Source organism: Acinonyx jubatus, chromosome X (assembly GCF_027475565.1).
Source record: "Acinonyx jubatus isolate Ajub_Pintada_27869175 chromosome X, VMU_Ajub_asm_v1.0, whole genome shotgun sequence".
Taxonomy (NCBI): Eukaryota; Metazoa; Chordata; class Mammalia; order Carnivora; family Felidae; genus Acinonyx; species Acinonyx jubatus.
Genome location: NC_069389.1, coordinates 26,738,928 through 26,764,069, shown reverse-complemented (window position 1 = coordinate 26,764,069; position 25,142 = coordinate 26,738,928). Strand labels below are relative to the sequence as shown.

The 25,142-nt window shown below is 40.1% G+C and overlaps 1 protein-coding gene across 16 annotated transcripts in view; it reads left to right on the top strand.

Moving 5' to 3' along the window:
• The window catches only part of DMD (dystrophin), a 2,092,562-nt gene that overhangs the window by 1,573,076 nt on the left and 494,344 nt on the right, over window positions 1-25,142 (top strand). For 14 of the 16 annotated variants that reach the window (XM_053201917.1, XM_053201921.1, XM_053201923.1 and 11 more), the window contains one exon: window positions 7,028-7,182. In XM_053201917.1, the coding sequence (XP_053057892.1) occupies window positions 7,028-7,182 (155 nt within the window). The remainder of the gene's footprint in view (window positions 1-7,027; window positions 7,183-25,142) is intronic. The other 2 variants (XM_053201915.1, XM_027054570.2) reach the window with 1 other exon arrangement.

Here is a 25,142-nt window from a genome sequence, read left to right as displayed (position 1 = left end):
AACCTTGGAGAACATCAACATGTAAGAGAAAGATAGAAAAAGAACAACTTAAGCCATAAGAGATTATGGAGGAGACTCATAGAGAGGGGGCTAAGAAAGGATGGAACCTCCAGAAGAGACTCAGCAACAGCACTAATTGTTGCACATACATTGGGTTTTTTTTTTAAATATAATTTATGGTCAAATTGGCTTCCATACAACACCCAGTGCTCAACCCAACAGGTGCCCTCGTCCATGTCCATCACCCACTTTCCGCTCTCGCCCACCCCCCATCCACCCTCAGTTTGTTCTCAGTATTTAAGAGTTTATGGTTTGCCTCCCTCCCTCTCTGAAAAAAAATTTTCCCCTTCCCCCTCCCCCATGGTCTTCTGTTCTGTTTCTCAAGATCTGTCTTTCTCTGACTTATTTCACTCAGCATAATACCCTCCAATTCCATCCACGTTGCAGCAAATGGCAGGATTTCATTCTTTCTCATTGCCAAGTAGTATGTCATTGTATATATAAACCACATCTTCTTTATCCATTCGTCAGTTGATGGACATTTAGGCTCTTTCCATAATTTGGCTATTGTTGAAAGCGCTGCTATAAACATTGGGGTACAAGTGCCCCTATGCATCAGCATTCCTGTATCCCTTGGGTAAATTCCTAGCAGCGTTACTGCTGGGTCATAGAGTAGTTCTATTTTTAATTTTTGGAGGAACCTCCACACTGTTTTCCAGAGCAGCTGCACCAGTTTGCATTCCCACCAACAGTGCAAGACGGTTCCCATTTCTCCACATCCTCGCCAGCATCTGTAGTTTCCTGATTTGTTCATTTTACATTACATGAGAACCTAAGACTTTCCACAGATGTTGGCCCTTGGTGACTGAATCAGTTAACTATTTTTGCAAACGTTCTGTATAACAAAAAACTTCAAAATGTCATTGGCACACAAGAAGCATTTAATTTTTTTCAAGAGTTGACGGCTTGGCTGGGGTGGCACTGCTTTGTGCTGCAGGTTGACTGGGGTGGCTCCCTCCATGTGTCACTCATCCTTCTCCAGGGACAGTCAGGCTAGCCCGGGGCATGTGTATCTCTTGGTGATGGCAGAAATGCATAAGGGCTAGCCCCACTGCAGGAGCACATTTCAAGCCTCTGTATCACTTCTATTGTTACCCCATTAGGATTAGGCAAAACAAGTCATCAGGCCAAGCTCAATGTCAAGGGCCAGAAACTAAACTCTTGTCTTTTGTAGTGGGAAATTAAAAAGTTAAATAGCAAAGGGCACGGACACAGGGTGGGGTAAAGAATTGGGATCACCAATCCAATTTATACTCATGTCATGTCAGAATATTTTTTGAGGGGTGATGTTGGCAAAAGACTGATTCTGATGAGTTGTAGAGTTGAAGGAATGTAATCCAGTTGAGGCCATGACTGAACATTTGCCTTCTAAGGAGCTTAATGGTGGAGGGAAAGACAATGATAGAGAGAAGTTTTGTTGCCATTGTTTAAAGATGGGGGCGGGGGGGGGGGGGACTCATGGTTGAAGGCTATGAAGAAAGACCCTACGGGGAGACGAGAGATTGAAAAGACACAAAGAGTGTGTGGAGAAAGAGCCCAGAGTAGATGACTCTTCTGACGGAGGAATCAGCTTACCAGAGTACAAGAGTCACCTGTTCCTCTGAGACTGAAGAGAAGGATACAAGGTGTCGTCGGTATTTAATGAAATGTGTGCTTGTTACGTTACATTGTGTGATCCCCTTCTCTCTGGGGAGGCAGGGTCATTTGCTGTGAAATGTCCCCCAGTTTGTATCATCAGGGTTAAGTCTGGAAACCACCTGAGATATTTCAGAGGAAAGTTAATACAGATGACAGGTTCCATGGCTAATGGAGTAGCAGAGGACCGCAGTCCCGGAGGTTGGCAGTATCGGGAAGCTATTGCCACCTCGAGGGCTGAAGGGCCAACAAGTGTTACCAAAGTCCAGAAACCAGAACCATCCGGTACTAACTCAACCGCTGTGGGGGCTGCACGGCAGGTAGTGACACTACAGGGAGAAGGGCTGTCCCTTAGGAAATGGAGTCACGAAGAAGACCCTGCCCACACAGAGAGAAGGGGAGATATACTTTAGTTTCACCCTTCTTTCCTCCTGTTCTTGCATGTCCTACCAAGGCCTCGCACTGTCCTAACGCACCTGGAAACCAACTAGCACGGAATCCTGGGAAAAACCCTGGTCCCCCTTATAAGGGGCTTGGTTCATCTGTAACGCTGGGTAGAGTGGGAGATTGCCAGAGAACGGATCTAAGAGCTAATCAGCTCTTCCCTGTTAGCTCACAGAACTCGATTTTTTTCAAATGAATTTCTTAGTTCACCTATGCCAACACAGTATCCTAGGCAAAAGAAGAGAAACCCCCTATTAGCGCTTTTTTCTCCGTAACTATATTAGGATGCTATTTCACAATTTTCCAAGCAGTTTTATTTTGAGTTTGGCCTCATGACAAACCTGAGGCATAGGCGGAATAAGTCACTCCATCCTATTTTACACACAACAAAACTGGGACTCAGAAGGTTAATGACTTTCTTAAGATCAAACAGCCAAACAACGGCCAAATAAGACTCCCTGGGAAGATGCCTTTTCATTACTCTGCTGTTGCCTTTCATTCGTGAAGCTCCTTGGAGTCAGTCATTAAAATTTTTAAACTCTAGCTCACCTGGAACAAATGTTAATTTCATTGGTAGGGGACTATCCCCAAACACATTTTATAAGAGAACTTAAACACTACTCACCCTTAATTTTTTTAATGATAGGTCTATGTATTTGCATTTCTCTTCTAAATTAAAGGGAGCATTTTAGAGCTATAGCATCGTAGACAATGTCGGTGAAACAGCGAGGCTCTTACTTTGCATTCGGTAGAGGCTTGCCCTGTGGTCAACAGAGTGCGGTTCATTAGGAACAGTACAATTCGTAGGACGAGAGTAGTAGCAGCAGCAGCAGCAATAGAAAGAGTAGTAACAGTGATAGCAATCAGCACGATTATTCTAGCTAATGTTTAGTTAACGCTTTGGATACGCCAGACGCCATTCCGGAGGCTCTCCCTGCATTTTCTAAATTAACCCTCATGATACTCTTTCTAGATAAATACTGTTACTCTCCCCATTTTAAAAAGGAGGAAACTGAGGCATAGAGAGGATAATACACTTTCCCATTGGGCACATAACTAGGAAGTGATCAAGCCAGGATTCAAACCCAGCAGGCCCAAACTTGTCACTGCTCTCTCTCTTCCTCTGTTGTTTTCTCCGGCGTAGGGTCAATACCCGGAGAAGAATTCTTACGAACAGAAAATAAGGGAAGACAAATATTAAAATTAGAAAGTTTTAATACTCAAAATTCTTGAAATTAATTCTGGTTGTCCCATAGTTTACCATCATTTTCCTGCCTAAAATACAGCACATAAAATACCAAGCACGTGTTACAGCAACACCATATTGGCTTTGAATATGAAATATTTCTTCCCTGGTTGGGGACACAATCTTTTGGGAATGTAGCCTTTTATATTCTTCACAGAAAACACACACGCACATATATATATATGGACCCACAAAAATCATCTTTTTTCATAGGCTAGTGTTCACAGTATTTCAAATTTCTTCACACACTGTGATCACCATACAAACAATTCCCCGTAGGGTATACCATTGCAAATGGAATTCAGAAATAAGAAGACGTGTGTGTGAATTCTATTGTGTTTTTGAATTTACACTCCTTGTGTGGTCTGGAGTTATCCCAGTAGTAAATTTCACGGTAGTAGGCAAAACTGGTCAAGGTCATTGTTCCTAGCTTGAAGGACACTTGGTTAAAGCCCAGATCGGTCAACATATGACCCTAGGAGGAAGGGAAGCATTGTGTTCCGGTGAATGCTGTAAGAAGGGAGACAAGAATGCTGAAGTTGAGAACCTTAGGGTTTAGGTAAGGGCCTTTGCCCTGTCAATGTTACTCAAGGTCAGAGGGATTTTCTTTTTTAATCCTACATCCTCTCAAAACCTGGGCAGCATTCAGTGAGGGTGAGGGCTTTCCTTCTGTATGAAAATCTGAATATCATGGTGACTACAAATTTGAAGAAAAATATGTGGCTTGTGCTTTTTTGTCTTTCAAGAATTAAAGTTTATCAAAAAGCTCTGTTTTGAAATCAAGCCTCACTCTTTTACCTCTTGACTATGAAGTCTGTAACTTGAGCTGTATATTTCCTTCAAGAGTTTGGAAAATGCTAGCATACCTTTCAACTTAAACTTCTAGGCAGTTTTTATGATCTATAGATTAAGACCAAAAAGTGTATATCCTTTTTAATCTAGACTTTTCAAGTAGCAGCCCATGAGTGAGAGGTGGCTTCCAAAATTATTTATCTTTCTTCGGTAAAATAAATGATATTACTTACATTTATTACAATTTTCATTTATATTTTTTATTCCTAAATGTATACACATATGCTCTGATGTTGGTTGATCGTATTTCTCTAACAGAGAAAGGTATTCGTTAAAAGGAATTAACTTGGAAAAAGGTGACCAAGTTATTGGTTTCAGTTTTGTGAATTCTTATGCTACCAATTAGGGATTTAATAAATAATAGATACTAAGCTCTTTTTCAAAATTCAAATGCCACCTTATGGATAAAAAGGGCTGCTTACAGTACACATTACTTTAACACTGAAGGCTTGGCTTAAGTAAGGAGGAGAAGGGACAGAAAGGTAATCTTATACCTTAGGACATTTCTAGAAAAGGAAAGCCTTAGAAGTGTATGTTTCACCTTAGAAAGGTTTTTGAATAGCGTGAGGATCCAAAAAGTGGAAAATTGGAGCCACAGGGCTGGGTAAAATGAGTATATAAGGGAAGGCAGACTTTTCGCCAGGATAAACTTTAATTGCTTTGTAGTACAGGAACTGTACTGTGTGCCTTTAAAAACTCTCTCCCTTTTTCCTTTCATAGCGAAAGTTAGTAACGTTGGCTTTAGATGCTTGATACTCATTTTGTTTTTTGGTTCTATTTGTTACATGAAATAAATGAAATTATGTCATTTGATTCAAGAATAGGATGTTCTAGGGACTCTTGGGTGGCTCAGTCGGTTAAGCACCTGACTCTGCATTTCGGCTCGGGTCGTGATTTCACAGTTTGTGAGATCAAGCCCCCTGTCAGGCTCTGCACTGACAGCACAGAGCCTGCTTGGGATTCTCTCTCTCTCCCTCTTTCTCAGCCCCTCCCTTGCTCTCTCTCTCAAAATAAATAAACATTAAAATAAAGAATAGGATATTCTAGTTAACTGAGAAATACCAGATTATATATACATTATACATTTGCAAGGAAGGGGAGCCCACCCAAATATACTGAAACTCTGCCAAAATTACTACTGTTTGATTTTTATTATGTAAATATCATACCAACATGAAAGAACAAATATTAAAACAAAAATGACTGCTCTTCAGAAACATCAGTTAATTTCAGTTTCCTCTGCTCCCCTCCTAGTTCATGACTTAGAGATTTAAGAAATACAATACAGATAGAAATTGTGTTTTGTTTGTTACTTATGATTTTGGCACACTAGAACATTGGGTTGATATATTGTGTGATTCTAATGTCCTCTCATTAAAAATTGAAATTTCCTCATTTTTATGCTATAATAGTTAATGATGCTCTTTATTCCTATAATGTATTTCTCTTCTTTTAAATATTTTATTTGGAGAAAATACCAAAAGCACAATTACGAGGTCAATGGGAGTAAGCATGTATATGTCATTTGATATCAATCGCCAGATTGTCCTGATAGATATTTGTTCCCAGCAGTAGTACATGGATATGCTAGTTTTACCATAGTGCTTCCAGCTTTGGGTTTTATTTTTTTATTAACTTAACTGATGTCAAATTGTATCATCTTGATTTAATACTCTATTTTTTTCATTTGTTTATTTTTGAGAGAAAGAGAGACAGAGCATGAGCAGGGGAGGGGCAGAGAGAGAGGGAGACACAGAATCCGAAGCAGGCTCCAGGCTCCGAGCTGTCAGCGCAGAGCCCGACGCGGGGCTAGAACTCATGAACCGCGAGATCATGACCTGAGCCTAAGTCACTCAACCGACTGAGCCACCCAGGCGCCCCTATTTTTTTAGCTTTTTAATTTAATTTTAAAAATATAAATCTTTTATTCTTTCTCTTGCTTGAATGTCTTTTTCATGATCCTTTGCCTGTTTATCAATGGCTTTACCTACCACGTTGGATTTGATATAACTATCTTAGTAATTGAATATTACCTTAATGCTTAGAAGCCTCCTCCATGCACTTAGAGCAGTCGTTAATATGCTTCTAGATAAACCTGTCATTGCCTTATTTATTTCCTGTGCGGTATTTTAAGTGATGTAATACATAGCTTGATAATACTCAGTTGTCAAACAGAAACAAAAAATCAGGTCATTTGGTTTAGTGAGATTCTTATGTTTGAAATTGTGCTCTAATTTTAAAGTAGGATATTTATTAAAGTATTATGAATAAACTTGGCCTTCAAAAAAGTTTATAAGTAGTATGCAGTGCTATTCTTTTGATGTTTAATATTTTCTATATGCAGCTGTAGTTGAATGCCAGTAGATGGCACTAATTACATAAACAATTCAACAAGTTAATGAAGAGGGAAGGAAATACATGAGCTTTGTTTTCCGTTCAAATTTTGGTATATGCCCCATAGTCAACAACTCTATGAGAGCTTATTTTTATAGTTTGTTCTCTCCCATGAGAAAAACAACTAAGCCCAGTTGATCCCCAATCAATTGCTACTGAATTGAAATACCGGACACTGAGGATTGCTCAAGATGCTGCATTTGAAAAGTTTTGTCATGAAAAGTGGGTTGGATTATACTGTCACGATTGACTAAATCACATGGTAGGTTCAAAGTGAACATGCGGACAAGTTCTGACCTGCGAACTCAAAGGCTATTTATGAAAAATTTTGAGAAACTGCAACTCAAAATCTCAGAGAAAACTGACATTCATTTTCTTTCCCATATGTATCCATAGCAGTTGGCCAAAGACCTCCGCCAGTGGCAGATAAATGTAGATGTTGCAAATGATTTGGCCCTGAAACTTCTCCGGGATTATTCTTCAGATGATACGAGAAAAGTACACATGATAACAGAGAACATCAATGCCTCTTGGGCAAGCATTCATAAAAGGTAGGAACTACATTATTTCTAAACCTATCGTTGACTATAGTGATGGATGCGGTGGTGACAATGGGTGGCCATTGTGTATTTTGTTTTCCTACTCCTGCTAAACTGGGGCTCCGGAGGCTCCAAGGTGACAGTTGCCAACTAAATTCACAGTCTTGCCTAATTCCTCTAGAATTTTAAAGACGAGGGACATGAAGACTGGTGAAATTAAATGATTTGCCTACAGTTGCAAAGGTAGTGAAATACCTAAGAGTTTAGACAAACACAAAATATGGATGTTTAGCTAGAAGAACCATTTATCAATATGTTTTGAGAAGTCTACCCAAAGAAATATCATTCCATTCCACAGTGGCACATGTTGCCCCATTCTTAATCTGACAAGGAAGTCACTTTGGGTTTCTTGATGGAATTATAGTTGTCCATGGTGCCATCTTTGTATCTCACTCGACATATGCAATGGGAAAATTCATGTAGTGTAACATGACTCATAACTTCATTTCCCATTCTATGTCAGTGAAAATTAACAGTTCTTAGAGACACTACCCCCTCAAACTAGGTTCTGTGTCTTTATTGTCCACTCTCTTAACCCCTTGTGCTTTTCTTTTAATAGCATTTATCCTAATTTTAAATAAAAACATGAATTATATCACTAGTTGTTTAACGTCTGTACTTTATATTCGTCTAAACTCCCTGAGGACAGAGACTATCTTTCTTACTTGACACATCCTGAGGTCCTGAACCAAGTGATACAGTGGGGAGCTGGTAAATATTTGTTGAATGATGACTCCCTTTGCATAATATAGAGTTACTTTGTTCATGCTATGGAAAGTTAAGGATTATTGGGTCCTCATTTTTAGCTGTGTCGGAAAACAGGGGCAAAAAGAGTACTTGTACAGTGATAAGGAACACCACAGTGAAAGGTAAGTAAGTCCCAGAAGATGACATGAATTACTGAAGAAGTCAATTTGGTGGCCTTTATGAAGAAGAAAAGGCCACCATCAAGAGGGGAAAAAAAAAAAACCCAACAGATTTTGAACTAAGAGCAGAATCTCTTAGGACCCATGAGCTACTGATATATGGAAATTGTGAAAGCAAGTAAATCTTGAAATCGAATCAGGAATTAAAGAGTGAAATCTCCTGAGAAACTGGATTCATGCTGGTGGTCCTAAGGCCATCTTGAATTCCAGACAGTTGGTGTTCAGATAGATGACCATGGAAAAGAAGTTTCAATCTGAAGTTGGGAGTTCTATTTAGGGCCCTATCTAAAGGACCCTGGTGGAGAGAGGGTGAGCTTGAATACAGGAGTGATAATTCGAAAAAATTCTTAAAGTTACTGCCTCCTCTCAGTGGCAGGGTTTGAACTTTGTGTTTTAAATACAGATCTGGTATCTGTTGAGTTAAATAAGGCAGATTAGGCTTAGGAAGGCTTATTTATATGTGATCAAATGGTATCAGAGACTCAGAAGTTAGATCTCAATGGGAAATGCCTGCTTCTCCAAGAGTAGCCTCTTTGGGGAAGCAAAATAAGATCAGGAATTAATATGATGAGTTCAGGGAGTGTAAGCTAAGAAGGGGCCAAAAACAAAGCTTGTTTGTGGTCCAAAACTTGAGCTTCAAGGGAGGTGTATCCCATCTGTGTCACTCTTTCTTGACGTCCCCTGTCTCCACGTTCCCATGCTTTTCTAACATCCAAGCAGCTCTCTCTGTTCTTTATCACTTCCGTAAGGTCTTTGGATTCTTCAGAGGGGGGCTTCCAGTTTATATTTTTCGACTAGGTCCCTAAAAATCTACCACCTAAGGAAGGTATATGCTTATTTCTCCAATGCGTAAAGTCAAAACAGAAGGTTAGCGGCCAAATTACATGTTCCACTGGCCCATACACAATCTGAAGTTTGCCAAATTAATTTTACTGAAGCTTCTAAAGTTCTTCCTTGTGCCATTCTCACATGTACTCTGAAAATTCATCCACTTGTGTAGTTTCAGTCCATTGATGACTATCCTTTTATATCATTTGCAGCTGACAGTGATCTTTTGACTTTCTGACCTACATATCCTAGTGACTTATTTCCATTTGAATGTCCCTCCGGAACTTCAAACTGAATGGGCCCAAGGCTGAACTCATTTTTGCCCTCTTCCATCCTTTCTCCAAATGTGACCTACTTTTCTTCCTATGATCCCTCTCCAGTGAACATTACCACAACCCATTCAGTTGCCAAATGAAAACTCATGCTTGACTCTTCCTTTTACAACCCCAATAGCTAAGCTACCACAAAGCTATTTACTGCTGAAATAGCTTTCAAATCCAGCCACGTCTCTTTATCCCTCCTCCTCAACTGTCGCATTTGGCCTCAGTGACTACGTCATTCGCCTAACGGGTATCCCTCCTTCTAGCCTTCCTAGTTCCTATCCATTCTCTGCATAAAATGCAGGATGATCTTTCTAAATACACTATATTTATGTAGCTCACCCTCCTCCCACTTTTAAAGCCTCTAGTGGCCTATCCATTATTATTTGAAGATAGTCCATACTTCTTTAAATGATTTCAAGGTCTTGTGTGATTCAGCGTTTCCTTAAAACTCCAGCCTAATTTTCTGCTCTTCCTCAATCTTCCCTCCCAGTGCTCCCCACATGTAATTAAGTAACACTGAGCTCTTTCCACTTCCTCATCCTATGTTGTGTCTTCTCTACTGACTCCTGACCTGAAACACATTTACACACACACACACACACACACACGTGTATATATATATATAATATTAAATAACAATTCCTTCAGGAAGACTTTTCTAACTACCAACCTCAAAGTGCACACTCTTTAGGCCTCCTATCATAGGCCCCCTATTATCGTGCTTACCTCACTACTTAAGTGTTTGCTGGTCTTTGTCTCTTATGAGAATGTTGGCTCTGTGAGGATATTCACATTGGCCGCTTGTCCACTGTATCACCTTGCACATAGCTTTGCGCGTATTCACTATCCCCAACACATTTTTCATTAAATAGGTAAATGAACAAATGAAAAATAACTACAAGTGTTCTGGTGTGCCAATAACTCAACACAGAAGAAAAATGTATCCATTAGGATTGCTTTCAATTTCAAATAACAGAAAACTCAAGTTCAGTAGCTTACCTAACAGAGGTTTATTTGTCTCATTTATTGAGCGGTTCAGAGGTAGGCAGATGACTGACATTGGCTCAGTGGCTCGGCAGTGTCAGCCTTGAAGTTTCCGTGTTCTTTTCGGCATCTCCCTTGGAACATATACATTCCAGCAGGAAGTAAAAGGACACAGGGCGGTGCTTGTATCAGGAAAGCAGTGGGATTCCCAGGAAATTTCACACCAAAACTGTGCAACACAACCACCTCTAGTGGCTAACAATTGGGGTCGGGTCAGCCAATAGAGAATGCCTGCCACGAATGGGATGGAAAGAATAAACTGATCAATTGGCACGCTGTAGCCAGAGAGCATTAAGTTACCTGGAAAGATAACCAGTCAGATCTTTGAGTAAATACGGTATGTTCACTTAGCTCGTATATTCGTGTACGTTATATTCATGCGGTATATGTACGTAGGATCATAAAACAGTGGCCATTCGGGCTTGATGGCTGTTCTGGTCAGTGGGAAAGGTCTTGACGAGAGCTGGATTCTCCACTGGCTAATGATACCTTTACATTAGAAGTTCGCATTCTGTGTATGCTTTGTGTGTCACCTGCACAGATTAAGCCATGCTCTACTTGACTACAGTTTTTCTTATTTTACATTCTTACAGACCTTGTGCTAGATAGATAAAGAACAAGAAAACTCTTTATATGATCTCTTGTCTTTTGACCTTTTTATCCAGTGTCTTGCCCAGGTAAACCAAGAAGCCAAGTAACACCGTCATCTTCCCATAGATTTATGTGGTCCAGCGGGGTAGCCGGTAGCCGTGGGTGGGGATTTAAATGTAAATTAAAGTTAAATAAAATTTAAAATTCATTTTATCCATCTCATCAGCCACCTTTTCACCTTAGATGCTCAAGAGCCACGTGTAACTAGTGACTTCCCTATTGGACAGTGCAAAATAGAACATTTCCATCATCACAAAAGATTTCTTTGTCTGTGTTCAGCTAAGCAATTTAGGGCACATTTCTAACAATCACATAACAATCACATAACCTAACAATCACTTCAAAAGAGTTATTGCCAGATGTTATAAATAAAGAGATATTTCTTTTACAGAATGGTTCCCATCATTTTATTTTCTTGTTTCTACTTGATATCTTCCATTTATCCACTTTCTAGAGTTGGCATTTAAAGTCCCCAAACCTACAACTATCACAGGATATAAACACTTTCATTTTTGTTGTCACTCTTTTCAGCATCATTTTAAAAGGAGAAATTATCAATGCTGATATTTGGGCGATAGAGAAAAAGTATTTCATATCTTCACAGAGTACCTATCAACAAGACTTTTTAGGTAGGAGGGACTCTGCCAAAAGCATTCTGATCACATTATTTCTCAGAGTTTGGGTTTTACCACAGAAGGCTAATGTATTGCCTGCACTGAAACTCTCAATCATATAAAAAAATTCATGCAAACAATATGCACATTTGGAAGCCTATTTAAAGCAATAAAAATGTTCAGTGCAGTTTTAAATTGTTGAATAATATATAAAAACTATAACTTGGAAGAGCTTTACTTTGACATTATACCCTGGCAAGCAAGAGTTTTGAGACCATCGAAAACAAAAGTAAACGGATTGTGTTTTGTATTTTACTGTTCAGTTTATTAATAGGTCAGAGAAATCTTTGATTCTACCCTGACTTTGATAGGAGCTTTCCCATTTTATGTAGATGAACACAAATAGTCATGCGTGCCCAAAAGGAATTAGTCTACTATTCATGATTAAAAGAAAAGGCTACTTCCTAAGTCAGTTCTGTAGTTTAACAATTCAGGTCAGAACACAGATCATCATTGTGACCTACGTAGGAAAATATTTTGTTTTCCTGATCATATTCCGTATAGTCCATGTTAACATATAAAGCCAGAAATGAGGGCCTCTGCAAGTTCATTTCTTTCTCTTCAATCTCTGCGAAGAGATATGAATTGGTCAGTAAGATAATATTAGATGTGATATTACAAATTATTGTCAGAAGCCTCTAAGGACTAGATTTCAAGGACTGCCATCTGGCTGATGACTTTATGATGACACTCTCATGAGATTTCATTTCCTTATTTCTATTCCAGGATCACTCTTTAAACAAGAAATGAGCATTAACTGAATTGTCTGTCTGTAGCCATATGGGGGCTTCCACATCTACCAATCAGCTAGGAGTGAACTCATCAAGTAGAGGGCCTGGTCCCAGTATCAGAGGGGTTCAGCATGGCTGGAACTTAAAAGCTCCCAGATACCTGAAAAATCTCTCTAGGTTCTAAGAAAGATTCAGTATATATATATATATATATATATATATATATATATATATATATATATACATGCACATACGTGTATATGCATGTGCATACATGGAAATATGCTCTTCCTTAAAATTATATCTCAGTATTCTCCTGTCTTCCCTCATGATACATTTTACATTTTGATAATCATAAGTAATAGCTGATAAACTGAGAAATTACCACCAGTATTCAGCCATCTTTGGCAACAATGTAGCACATGGAAGTCCCTCCTTGCTTCTCTATTCCTAGGTCCTATCTCTTTTCCACTTTAAAGAAAAAGAAAGGACGGGGGCTTGGGGGCTCAGTTGGTTGAACATCGACTCGATTTCAGCTCAGGTCATGATCCCAGGGTTGTGAGCTTGAGCCCCACGTTGGGCTCCATAGTGAGCATGGAACCTGCTTAAGATTTTTTCTCTCTCTCCCTCTGCCACTCTCCCCAGCTCATGCTCTCTCTCTTTCTCTCTCTGAAAGGAAGGAAGGAAGGAAGGAAGGAAGGAAGGAAGGAAGGAAGGAAGGAAGAAAGAAAGAAAGAAAGAAAGAAAGAAAGAAAGAAAGAAAGAAAGGAAAAAAATATTGAGCCCTATTTTGTGTGCATCACAGAGCTTTTCTAACCAGACACTGGATCTCTTTCAGATTCTCCAGCATATTTTTTTAATGATTGTCCTGCTTTTTCTTCTCTGGGATCTTGCATTTCTTTTTTTTTTTTTTTCTTGCTTCTCCCCTTCAGCCAACCATCACATTGAAGTCTCCCTTGTTCTAAAAGAACTTTCTTCAGATACGATCTTTTCTATACAGCTATGCTGGTTTCCCCTTACCATCAAAAAAAAAATTGTTTTTGGCAGCTTGAAACCATCAGAAGTTTTAAAGAAGTAATTGGCATTACTCTTTCCTAGTCTTTAGCACCCGGTTATGCTTTGACCCGCTCCAATCTGTTTTCTGTTGCTACCACCTTGTTTTGATGAAAACAAGGGCTCACTAAGATCATCGGTGACTTTTACTAGAACTAATGGCCCTATATTCAACTCGACTGGTTGAAACTTTCCCTTCCTTGGTTTCCAGAACGGTATCGTTTTGCAGTTTTCCTGTTTTTCTAGTCATATAGGAAGAGTGAGGTCCCTGGCACAACACCTGGTAACATTGTAAGAGCTCAGTAAAGGTCATGTCGTAAATATCATAAGCGTTCATTCACTCACTCAGTGAATATTTTGGTGCTAGGTAGGCTCAGATCGTGGTACTCAGTATACAGCAATGAAAATCCCGACCCTCACGAAGCTTATATTTTGGGAAGCAGAAGGTGGGAAATAGACGTTAACAAATACACAAGTTAAGGGGCGCCTGGGTGGTTCAGTTGGTTGAGTGTCTCTTTTTTTTTTTTTTTAAATATTTATTTAGTTTTGAGAGGCAGAGCATGAGTAGGGGAAGGGCCGAGAGAATCTGAAGCAGGCTCCAGACTCTGAGCTGTCAGCACAGAGCCCGATGCGGGGCTCGAACCCACAAACCATGAGATCATGACCCGAGCCAAAGTCTGTCTCTTAACTGACTGAGCCACCCAGGCACCCCAAACATCTGACTCTTGATTTCGACTTGGTCATGATCTCATGGTTCATGAATTCAAGCCCCAGTTTGGGCACTGCACTGACAGTGTGGAACATGCTTGGGATTCTCTCTCTCCCCTCTCTCTTTCTGAACCTACCCCACTTGCTCTCTCTCCGAAAATAAATAAACTTTTACAAAAGGTCAAAAAAAAAAAAACAAATAAGAAAGTTAAGCATATGATATATGAAGTTGTGGTAAGTGCAGTGTGGAAACAAAGGAAAGTAGTTGAGAATAGATGTGTGTGTGTTGGAAGGAAAGTGCTGTTGTTTAAATATGATGGTTAAGAAAGGTCTCACGGTGAGGGTGACATTTGAACAAGATGCAATGGACCTGAGGAGGTGAGCCGTGAGGATGATTGGAAGAAAAACAGCTCAGGAGGGTTCTAGTAAGTGGAAATGCCATGAGGCAGGAGTATGCGTATCCTTTGGGGGGAAACTTAGACTAGTGTAACAGAAAAGCGACACGTGAGCAGGAGTGTAGCAGACCAGGATTTCAGAGATGAGAGGAATCGGATGCATGAGTCCTCAAAGGACTTTCACTTTCACTTAGAGTGAGGCGGGACTCATTGGAAGGTTTTGTGTGATGGAATGGCATGTTTTGACTCACCTGGCCCTTCTTTTACACTAGACTGAAGGGAAGTAGTGAGACCATTAGGAGCCATAATTCAGTCAAGAAAGGACTGTGATCTGGGCCGGAAGAGGAGAAGTGAATGTAGTAAGAAGTGGCTGGATTGTACTCTCTTTTGAGGAAAGAACCCAAAAAGCTTTCTAATGGATTAGATTCAGGGATGAAAGCCACACAGGAATCCAGGAAGACCACAGTTTTCACCTGAGAACTGGAAGATGGGGTACTCACTTTACGGAGATGGAGAAGATCTCAAAAGCAACGTATCTTAGGAAGAAGATGTGGACATACTATTTTGAAATGTCTCTTCTGCGTCCAGGTAGAGATGTGGAGTAGTTAGCTGGATATAAAATTTTACGTTCTACTGAATGGTCATGACTTGAGATACAAATTCGGGAACTGTAACAATAATCGATATAGGCCGTCTTTGTTCTATATATCACTTAAATGTCGATGTTCCATTGTTAACTCTGTCTCTGTTCTATATACATTGCAAGTACCTTCATGTGTTGGCTTCAACCACCATTAAGACTTCTCAGTTTTTATTTCCACCTTCTATCTTTCTCCCAATCTCCGGAACTGTACTTACAGCCACCTACTATATGTTTCCATCTGTACATCCTACAGGCTCCAAAATGTCTAAAGGAGAAGGCATTATGTGCTCCCAAAACAATGCTACATTTTTTTTTTGGATTTTCAGGGTAGTTTAATTACTTAATTCTCTCTAAAACTGGAAACCTAAGAATTACTTCTACTTCGCCCTCCCCATCTCCTCTCTATCTTATTGCTACATGTACTGAACTGGCTTCTAAACTGTGTGAATTCAACTTCAAAAATTGCTCTAGGAACTACCCACCCCCCCTTCTTTTTATCCTCATTGCCAGCTCATCCTAGAGCCTGCCCATATTTTACCTCGGAGATTGTGGCCACTTTTGTTCTGCGCTCTGAACCATTCAGTGTCCACGCTCATTTCGCCTTGGCACTGGCCTCAGAGTGATTTTCCTTAAAATCAATCTTCTCGTTTCCCTTTGCTCCAGCACTGTTTTTCCTCCAGAGACCTGATGGATACTATTTACATATGTGATAGGCTCCCAAAAGCGTACTCAAATTTTTCTGAAAATAAAAACAAAAAAAATAAGTCAATAATGAAACGTGATGTTTTTTTCAGGGAAGGAAAGCAAATAGTATCACGAATTTGTGTTTGTCAGTGTGTTTGTTTAACAGAGGGACAGGCATGTGAACTTCATGAAAGAGTCTTATGTTCTACCCACCAGTGCTGACCCTTAGAAAAGTGTTTTTAGAATTCTTTTTTGGGCACTACCTGGGGACTAGTTTCTGATCATCAGAAGATTGTTGCATTATTGTATAGCCACACCTTGTCTTTGCTCAATAGTTGTACTCACTAATTGTGAACTGAATGAAATAATTAATCAGATGTTGGGCAGTAAATGACTCTGGATTATTTCCAGAAATTTAAAGGATGCAGATTTGCTGCCGTCCTTGAAGCTATGCGAAGAACGTGATGTGATGCTAACAGGACATTTGTTTAAAATACAACCCCTTATTAAGTCAGGGACTGTTTGTGATATATTTGCAGCATAGTCATAAATATTAAAGCTACAAAGGACCTTAAGGACACCAGCTCAAACTTCTCAATTTAGAGTAGCCTATTTTTAATCCCTCTCATGCAAAGTATACTATCTAGTCCATCTTAAGGACTAAAAAGATTTGGTACATTAAAAAATCCAGTGCGTTAGCAGCTCCTTTCGGTATACATCTTTTGACAGCATGAGGAAGTTTCTTTTGGCTCTTCAAGAGTGCGTTGTGTATATAGTTATAAGGCGCTCTGGTTTTTATCCTGCTGAGACCCAATCTTTCCAACCAATTATAAAGTGTAAGAATTCTCGCCATGTTACAATAGGGTAATATACCTGTAATGCAAAACCTTGGGGCTCCGGGCCAGGCAGTGTCATGATCCATACGGATCTAAAATGTTCTTGGTTGTAACTGCCTGCTTAATTTTATGTCACCTCCTTTAAAGTAATTAGACTGTTTTTAGCTTGCAGAGATTGCACACAAAGGGAGACATTTGGAACCATATCACTGGTGATTTACTGGTGTGGAAAATTACCTGGTGTTGTAGCCAAGTAGCCATTTTCATTCTAAACCAGTCCTACAGTCCTAAACCAGGCTCTACCAGTGCACCAAAATAGATGCTTGCAAATGCCCCTGCATGCAGTTTACTCATGGAAAGACTCTAAAACTAAAGATAAGTTATAATTGTTTCCCAAAGGAAACTTATAGGTCACCAACGGACCTTTCTTTTTTTTTTTTTAAGTTTATTTATTTATTTTGAGATTGAGAAAGAGCGGGGGAGGGACAGAAAGCGAGTTGGAGAGAGAGAATCCTAAGCAGGCTCTACACCGTCAGCACAGAGCCTGAAGCAGGGTCCGATCTTACGAACCCAGCGATCGTGACCTGAGCCGAGATCAAGAGTCGGACGCTTGACCGACTGAGCCACCCAGGTGCCCCACAAACAGACGTTTCTTGTCTCCGTTCATAAATTTGATATATTGGTGTCTAAAATTAAAACAAATGGGAGAAAGTTCCCTCACTTGGTTTAATCGAACCATTAATGTTAGCACCAGTATCCATCATATTACTTTTCAATCATAGTCATATTTTTAATTTTCTTTGCATTGCTATCATTCTCAAAAAACCCCTCTGTAAAACATTCAATAAAATATATAAATTTGCAAATATATATATACATATATATAAATTCGCTAGAGTTTATTTTTATTGAGTTATTTTAATAAATGGATATAGTCATCATTTGACTTATAATTTTATCTAATTCTAACATTCATATAGTTTGGGGATCTCTTGGCTCTATTCAATTTATAATGGGAATTTCTTTCCATGAACTAATTTTTTAATGCATTCCTTATTTCTAAAAATTAGGCAGGGGAACTAGATACTAGTGAGTTTGTGAAATAGAATCTTCTCAATTTTTCACCTAAATGGGGGTTTCTTTCAGCAGTTCTAGGGGGTGGTCAACAACCGTGCTTTTCTGCAGCCCCCTTTTACCAGTTGGGCAACCTAATACCATCCCTGACTTACTGAAGCAAAGATCCTAGTGCAGGTCCTTTGTCTCGCACAGAAACATTTTCAGATTCTTGAGCCGAGCAAAACTTGAACTGGCTGCCCCCACTTTCTTCCCATCCCAGAACCAAACAGCCCTTCCACGTTGTATTCCTCTGCCATTTCTGACCCAGAGGGCTGTTTACCCTGAGCTTCTTTCTGAGCTCAGATTGTTCCTGTGTGACTGTCCGTTTTGATATTTTATCTACCATTGTTTGTGTTTGGAAGTTTCATCTGTAGTTTGAAATAATTTTCCCTGAGATAAAGTGAAAGGTGCCTGTTGTAGAAAAAAAAATAAATTTGGAAATAATTATTACCCTTAACATTTTGTAGCGTTTCCTTTCATCTTACTTCTGTGAGTGCGTTTTTTGCTTCTCTTTATTTGACTTCTTCCCGATTTGTTAACAGTTGAGTTGCAAGCATTTTCAGATAGTTTTTTGTCCTTTGAAAATTCCTTACGACATTTTTATTAGTATGGTAATGTGCAGGTAGTACCTTTTCAAGAAAAAATACGGGGGCGGGGCGGGGGGAATACTTTCTTGATTTATATTGTGACTCATGAAATAGCCGGGAACGAAAGCAATACCCTCATACCTCCAGCCAGTGTTTTATGCTCTGGCTGTTCTGCCTAGTGTCATGAAAGACTTGAAAACCATTTAAATTAACCAGGAGACCACTTCCCCATTCAGCTTCACATTTAGCCTCATCAAATCCGTAATATGAAAGTACATCACTCGGTGTCGTTCAGTGTCTTTATGCCACACTGCATTTAACACAAGTCAAATCCACCTATCCCAGGCACCTGTAGAGATCGTAACCTACATTGCATAGACTTAGGGCTACTCACACAATTCCTGAGGGGTTCCTCTTTTCCTCCTATATCACAAGTATTTTAGGTCCATCTTGTGAACCTGAGCTAGCTGTTGAACATCAATTTTATCACAACCTGGTTTTAAAAATATTTAAATGAAACAAACCCTCCGTCAAAATGCCCGATACAACTTCATCCTGAGGCAAATTAGATAAGTAATAATCATGAATTCATGATTATTTATTATTTTCATGGGGGTTTTGGTGGTGAGATGTGATTTATTAACATGTACCATGTAAGGAGCTCCTAAGTTGCCTGTTACAACAGGAAAGCTAAAGTGGTATTGTTCTTTTTAGCTCTCGGTCTAAGCTCTTGACCTCTACTTAGAGCTGGCGTTCCAAACCCAAATCTCTGACTCAGAGGCCTGCGCTCCCTTTATTGCTGTTTAATGGATACATATCAACTGGGAAGGAGGTTCTGGCAGCTTTTCACAGTAATCTAATCTCAGCTCTGTCCTCTTCAATATTTTCATCAGCGTCTTGGATGAAGATGTAGATAGCATTCTTATCAAATTTGCCGATGACACAAAGCAGGAAGAAGTAGCAAATACAGTAGACAAGAGCCTCAGGAGCCAAAAGGATTTCAACAAATGGGAGAGGTAGGCTGAATATTAAAAGATGACATGAAACGTAAGGCACTACCCTTGTGTTTAAAAGAAAAGTAAAACAGAACCAAAATCCAACTGACGTAGACTGGGCTCCCTGGAAACAAGGGGGAAGAAAACTCCATAAGCTAGAGAGTTGTGTGCAGAATTTTGGTTAAAGAGTGTTTCCATGTGATAGGTGTGTAAGGCTGTGTGAGAGAGGTAGGATTGGGCAGAGAGAAAATCTAACCTGCAGTGAATCTGAGGCCTCAGCACATTCTCAGGGGAGCCCTGGAACTTGCAGGACCCTTTCAGAGCCTTCCTGAATTGAGGCAAGGAGGCTGGGACTTCATAGTCTAGCGCCATCCAGATACTGGTTCTGGGTCACGTTGTGGGAGATGGCAACCTTGGATAAAACAGTCACCTGCCGCTGAGGGCAATTTCCAGTGAAAGAGGCAGCTCTGAGCAGTTAGCCAATACTCCCACCAGCTAGAGCATGGGGCCTTGGCAGAGTAGCAAGCTATCCAATACCCCAGTGTTACTCAAAGTGTGGTCCCTGGCCCAGCAGCATTGGTATCACCTCTGAGCTTCATAGAAATGCAAATAAATGCCTGGGTCCTTCCCCAACCTACTAAATCTCAGAATCTCTGGCGATGGGGCCCAAAACACTTTTTATCAAGCTCTCCAGGGCTCCAAGTCATTTCTAAGCACATTAAGTTTGAGAACCACTGCATGATGCCATCCAAAAGCATCCAGAAAGGGCAGAAAACACAGGACATTTATTGACAGTAATCTCTCCCTTTTCCATTCCCGCCTGCCCTCCCAACAGCAATAAAGCAATGGCAAAGGAAAACTATGGGGGATATTAGCCTGGATAAATTCAAGCATCTAATGTAGTCCTAAGAACTTGTATTTCAGCTTAGTGGAGAAAGGAATTTAGGGACAGAGCCGTCCAGAGATGGAGCAGCCTGCCTTGTAAGGTTGTAGAAGGATTCAAGAACAGGCTGGCCAATGCCTTGGTACAATAATGTCGAGCATCAGGTGGACACATGACTTTCACATCCTGATCTCCCTCATACACTCTTCTTCTCAAGTAGTTTTTTCCCCCCAAATAGGGTTCTGCCACAACTAGTTCCATTTTATCTTATTACGTATTAAGAAAGGGTATTATGGTCCCCCCCCCCAAAAGTTCAGGTAATGGCAGGTTAAGTAAAGGTAAACAAACTTCTGTAGAGTTAATGAGACTTTATCATAGCGTACACACGGTGAATAGACAAAGTATGTGTGTCCGGGAATGTGTGGGGAAAGGGATACTCTATACAATATGTATTCCTTCTAAAGCCTTGATCGTGGAACCGATTTCTCAAAAAGAGCTTTACACGACTGTAGGATCTGGTCCAATAATTATAATTATTCTCATATTACAAAATTATAATTAACCAAATAAGCATTTTTCGGATAGATAGCATAGCATCTAGTGCAGACTCCTGAGTGGAGATCATTTCACTAAGAGTTACCTGGGTAGTATTCTCATGTGCCATCAGTTCAACTCTTTACGTTGGCGTAAGCCTGCAAATTTGCCATACCGAACACCGGAAGTTGTATTATTCTATCTTTGACTCTGCTCAAACATCTTTTCTATGGTTCCCTTGGGACCATTATTGTCACTTCATATTCTGTTAGAAGTTTAGGGACTTTTTCTGGAAATATTCATAGATAGATAGATAGATAGATAGATAGATAGATAGATGCCTACCTACCTACCTATGTACATTCGGGAGGGGTAGGGCAGGTAGAGAGAGAGAAAGAGAGTTTGGTTCTCTGGTACCGCATATTTGACCCCTACTGAATCTTTGTTTTCCTGAGACTTTCCACAGTGAGAATGGAAGGGAAGTCATTTAGAAGTTGCAGAAATAGCCTAGGATTCCTTCAGTAAAAGAAGCCTCCATTTTAGCAAATAGCAGTAAACAATAGAGTCTATTATAATTGCCTGGATCTGCTAATAAGTTTTTTTTTTCCCTGCAACAAACTCCATTAACCCTCCTTGATACTCTATTCTCGTCAACATTTTAATAGCGTGGGACTAACTCTCAGAAAATTTTCTTTCCCACACAAAACGTATAATCCACAACCTGCTAATGATTACATTTAGCCTAATTGTTAGGTGGCTGCTGGTGACAGAAAAATTTAGCCCGGCCTGTAGACAATTCTAGAAGCTCAGCCAAGCATTTGGTGTGTGTGAATAAGCCTTCATATACTTCTCATGTACAGTGGCCAACTAGCCAACCCATCTCACTTGGCAACCATTCCTGATGGAAAGTCCCGATCTACTCTGAGGAGGGGCCAGGGCTTTGCAGTAGGGCAGCCTGGAGAACCAGAGTTTGAACTCAACTGCAGGCCCCTGATGGGGGCCTCTCCACTGCAGGCCCCTGATGGCTAGGGTAGGGCAGCTTGCTCCGGCTTCTCTGTCTTGTCCAGCGACAAGCAGGTAGACAGACATCTTTACAACTGGCTAGCCCACGTTCCAAGTGAGTGTAACATTTTACAGGCCCGAGTTAACCTTTTCTGAATCTGTGTCGCCGATTTCAAAATCCCAGTGTTGATAACTCAGACCAGGATCCTGAGGTACAGAGAGTCTGTGACTTTCTTCAGCTCCAAACCTGAGCTTTTTGTCAATTCTGACAAAGAGACTTGTGCGTTTGAAGAAAAAGAAGGAAGTCTTCTCCTTATGTGTGTATTTCCCCATCATTTACTTGATGTTGGGCTCTCGAATTCTTTGAGAATTCTGTCGTGTAGGGTCAGTTGTTGCTTTTTAATACTTCCAGTGTTTCTACTCTTTTGTCCCTCTGCCAGCATCATTCACACGAGTGGCTCCAAGAGGGTATCTAAGCAAGTATTTGCCATTCTTCCTAGAAAAACAAGTTGCTCTCCGTCTTGTTGATCTGTGATTCAAAGTTTTGCCAAATGCTGCTTTTGACCATGAGTTCTCTTAGAGTCTTCCAATTCTAACTTTGAAAGAAAAAGTTGGGCTCAAACGGTGACAGTTATGTTTGCACTAGTGTGATTGCTACATAAGTATCCAAAATGAAAAGACTGCTATTAACATACGTTTACCATTTTCGAATTAATTGCGTCGGTAAAACTTCAGCGCGCACTCTTTGGCAGAGGCTGCAGTAGGTGTTGGGGATGATGCACAGATTCTTCCTGAATACATATCCCACTCACAGAACAAATACGCAATTTTGTTAGTCCTAACACCAAGGCTACACCAACACTTTCATTTCGATTGCATCATTTTGACGGAGATTAAAATAAACACAACTATCTCACATGTGGCGAGTTTTAAGAGCCACTTTTAAACACTATGCTCCAGGAAGAACACGATCAGGTGGGGAAAATTATGATGTTCACGGTTTCAAACGGGAAAACAGAACTGTCTGTGCCTTTCAATAACACGCCTTTTTAAAGTGTAGATGTGAGGAATTACTACTTTGCCCTTTTTCCCCCCAAGAACTGAAACTACTTAACAACGAACTAATTATTAAAGTTGCCTCCGGGGGCGCCTGGGTGGCTCAGTCGGTTGAGCGTCCGACTTTGGCTCAGGTCATGACCTCACTGCTTGTGAGTTCAAGCGCTCCGCGTCGGGCTCTGTGCTGACAGCTTGGAGCCTGGAGCCTGCTTCAAATTGTGTCTCCATCTCTTGCTGCCCCTCCGCTGCTCATGCTCTTTCGCTCTCTCGCTCTCTCTGTCTCAAATATAAAAAGTAAAACATTAAAAAAAATAAAGTTGCTCCCGGAATCTGATTATATAATGGTGCACACGTTGCAAATAAGAAATGGGAGAAAACACAGTTTATCCATGAGTCATTGTTTTTTTTCTACTGACCACATTAATTGAGGAAGGAAAGCGTGCGAGTGACATGCTCGATGGCCTGTGGGAGAGGTGGGGAGTAGCGGTAATCTCTGCCCTTGTCTGCTGGCATTACAGTGGGAAAACGGAAGAGCTCAGCTTGCAGCTTGCAAAAGTTGCTTGGGTAGCCAGTGATTTCCTAAGTAATCACTGCAGCATTTTTGAAATTAAACTTAAGAATTTGATTTACGCCGAGAAGTGAACGGATAGTCAGATCAAACTCAGAAGCACCGTCATCCTAAATGGCATGAATCTTCCCTAGATGTGCTGCCTTCCGAGGTGATCTTCAAGGATATTTACAAAGGGAATGTATTGCAGCCATCCTGTAAACTGGCCTCTCCCCTCGCACTGCTTTTGATGTGGTTGGTAAACTTGAGTTCTTTGCACTTGTAGGACTCATAGAGCAAAGTCAGGACTGGATTTCAAAAAAATGACGCCCCTTTCTGTGGCTAGCGAAAGTAATTCATAGCTACACGTAAGTGAACATTAGTAGAGAAGTGACCAAACTGGTCGGTGATCTACTTGAGTAGGTTTTTGCAAAGGGCTATGCCTTTATCAGTGTTGTTGCTAGCGTGTACCTTGAAACCAGCTAAAACAGATCAGCTGGTTAATTCTTAAGGGTCTTAAATAAAGGACCACGTCATTTATATATACAGTGGAATACTACTATGCGATGAGAAAGAATGAAATCCTGCCATTCGCAGCAACGTGGATGCAACTGGAAGGCATTATGCTGAGTGAAATAAGTCAGTCAGAGGACAGATATCCTAAGTTTTCACTCATATGTGGATCTTAAGAAACTTAACAAAAGACCATGGGGGGGAGAGAGGGGGAAAAATAGATACAAACAGAGAGGGAGGGAGGCTAACCACAAGAGACTTCTAAATACAGAGAACAAACTGAAGGTTTAAGGGGGGGTGAGGGAGAGGGGGAAATGGGTGATGGGCATTGAGGAGGGCATTTGTTGGGATGAGCACTGGGTGTTGCATGTAAGCCAATTTGGCAATAAATTATATTTAAAAAAATAATAAAAAATACGTAAATCAAGGACCACATTGAAACAGCATTTTTTATCTTCAGAAATCATGCCAGTATAGAGATGAGCCGGATGCTTTACAGCTTGGTGTCCAATATTTAAAGTAGAAGTCACTCAAAGGATTTCTAATTCAGTTTCCTCATGATTCAAGAGCACTAGAATTTGGAAAAACCATTCTTAGGTTAACACAAGAGAGGTGAATATTAAATATGTGAAGAATAAAATTAAAGATATTCCTGTAGCTCATTTATGATTATTTTTGCCAAACCTTGCTGTGTATATATAACCTTCCTGATATTCATAGCAGTGGAATGTCTAGATTTTTAAAAACGTTGTGTCCTTTTTTCTAAATAATTTTAAAGAATGTTGGCTTTTGTGAGAATTTTTTTTTTCTAAAGGTCAAAACCCATCTTCAAAGATTTAATTACTCTGATCAAAGAAAATGTGAACTGTGTTTTCTTAAGGAGAATAGGCCCTAGGAAAGTGTTGCTTACAAAATACTTAGATTGGCCACTAATTCTAAAGGAGAAAGGTATCAATTAATTCTTTGAGATGCATTAACAGGATCTTCTTCAATAATGCCTATATAAAAATTGGGAGAAAAATTAACCTAGATGATGTTATATATAATAGATGACTATTCCAGTGTACTTACAGTCTGGACTTCTTTCCTACAAGATAATTAAAACTTGCATCAGGAACCAGACCTGAAAAATCCATCCCTCTACTATATTAAGAAAAAACCCATCCTAAATCCCACATAAATA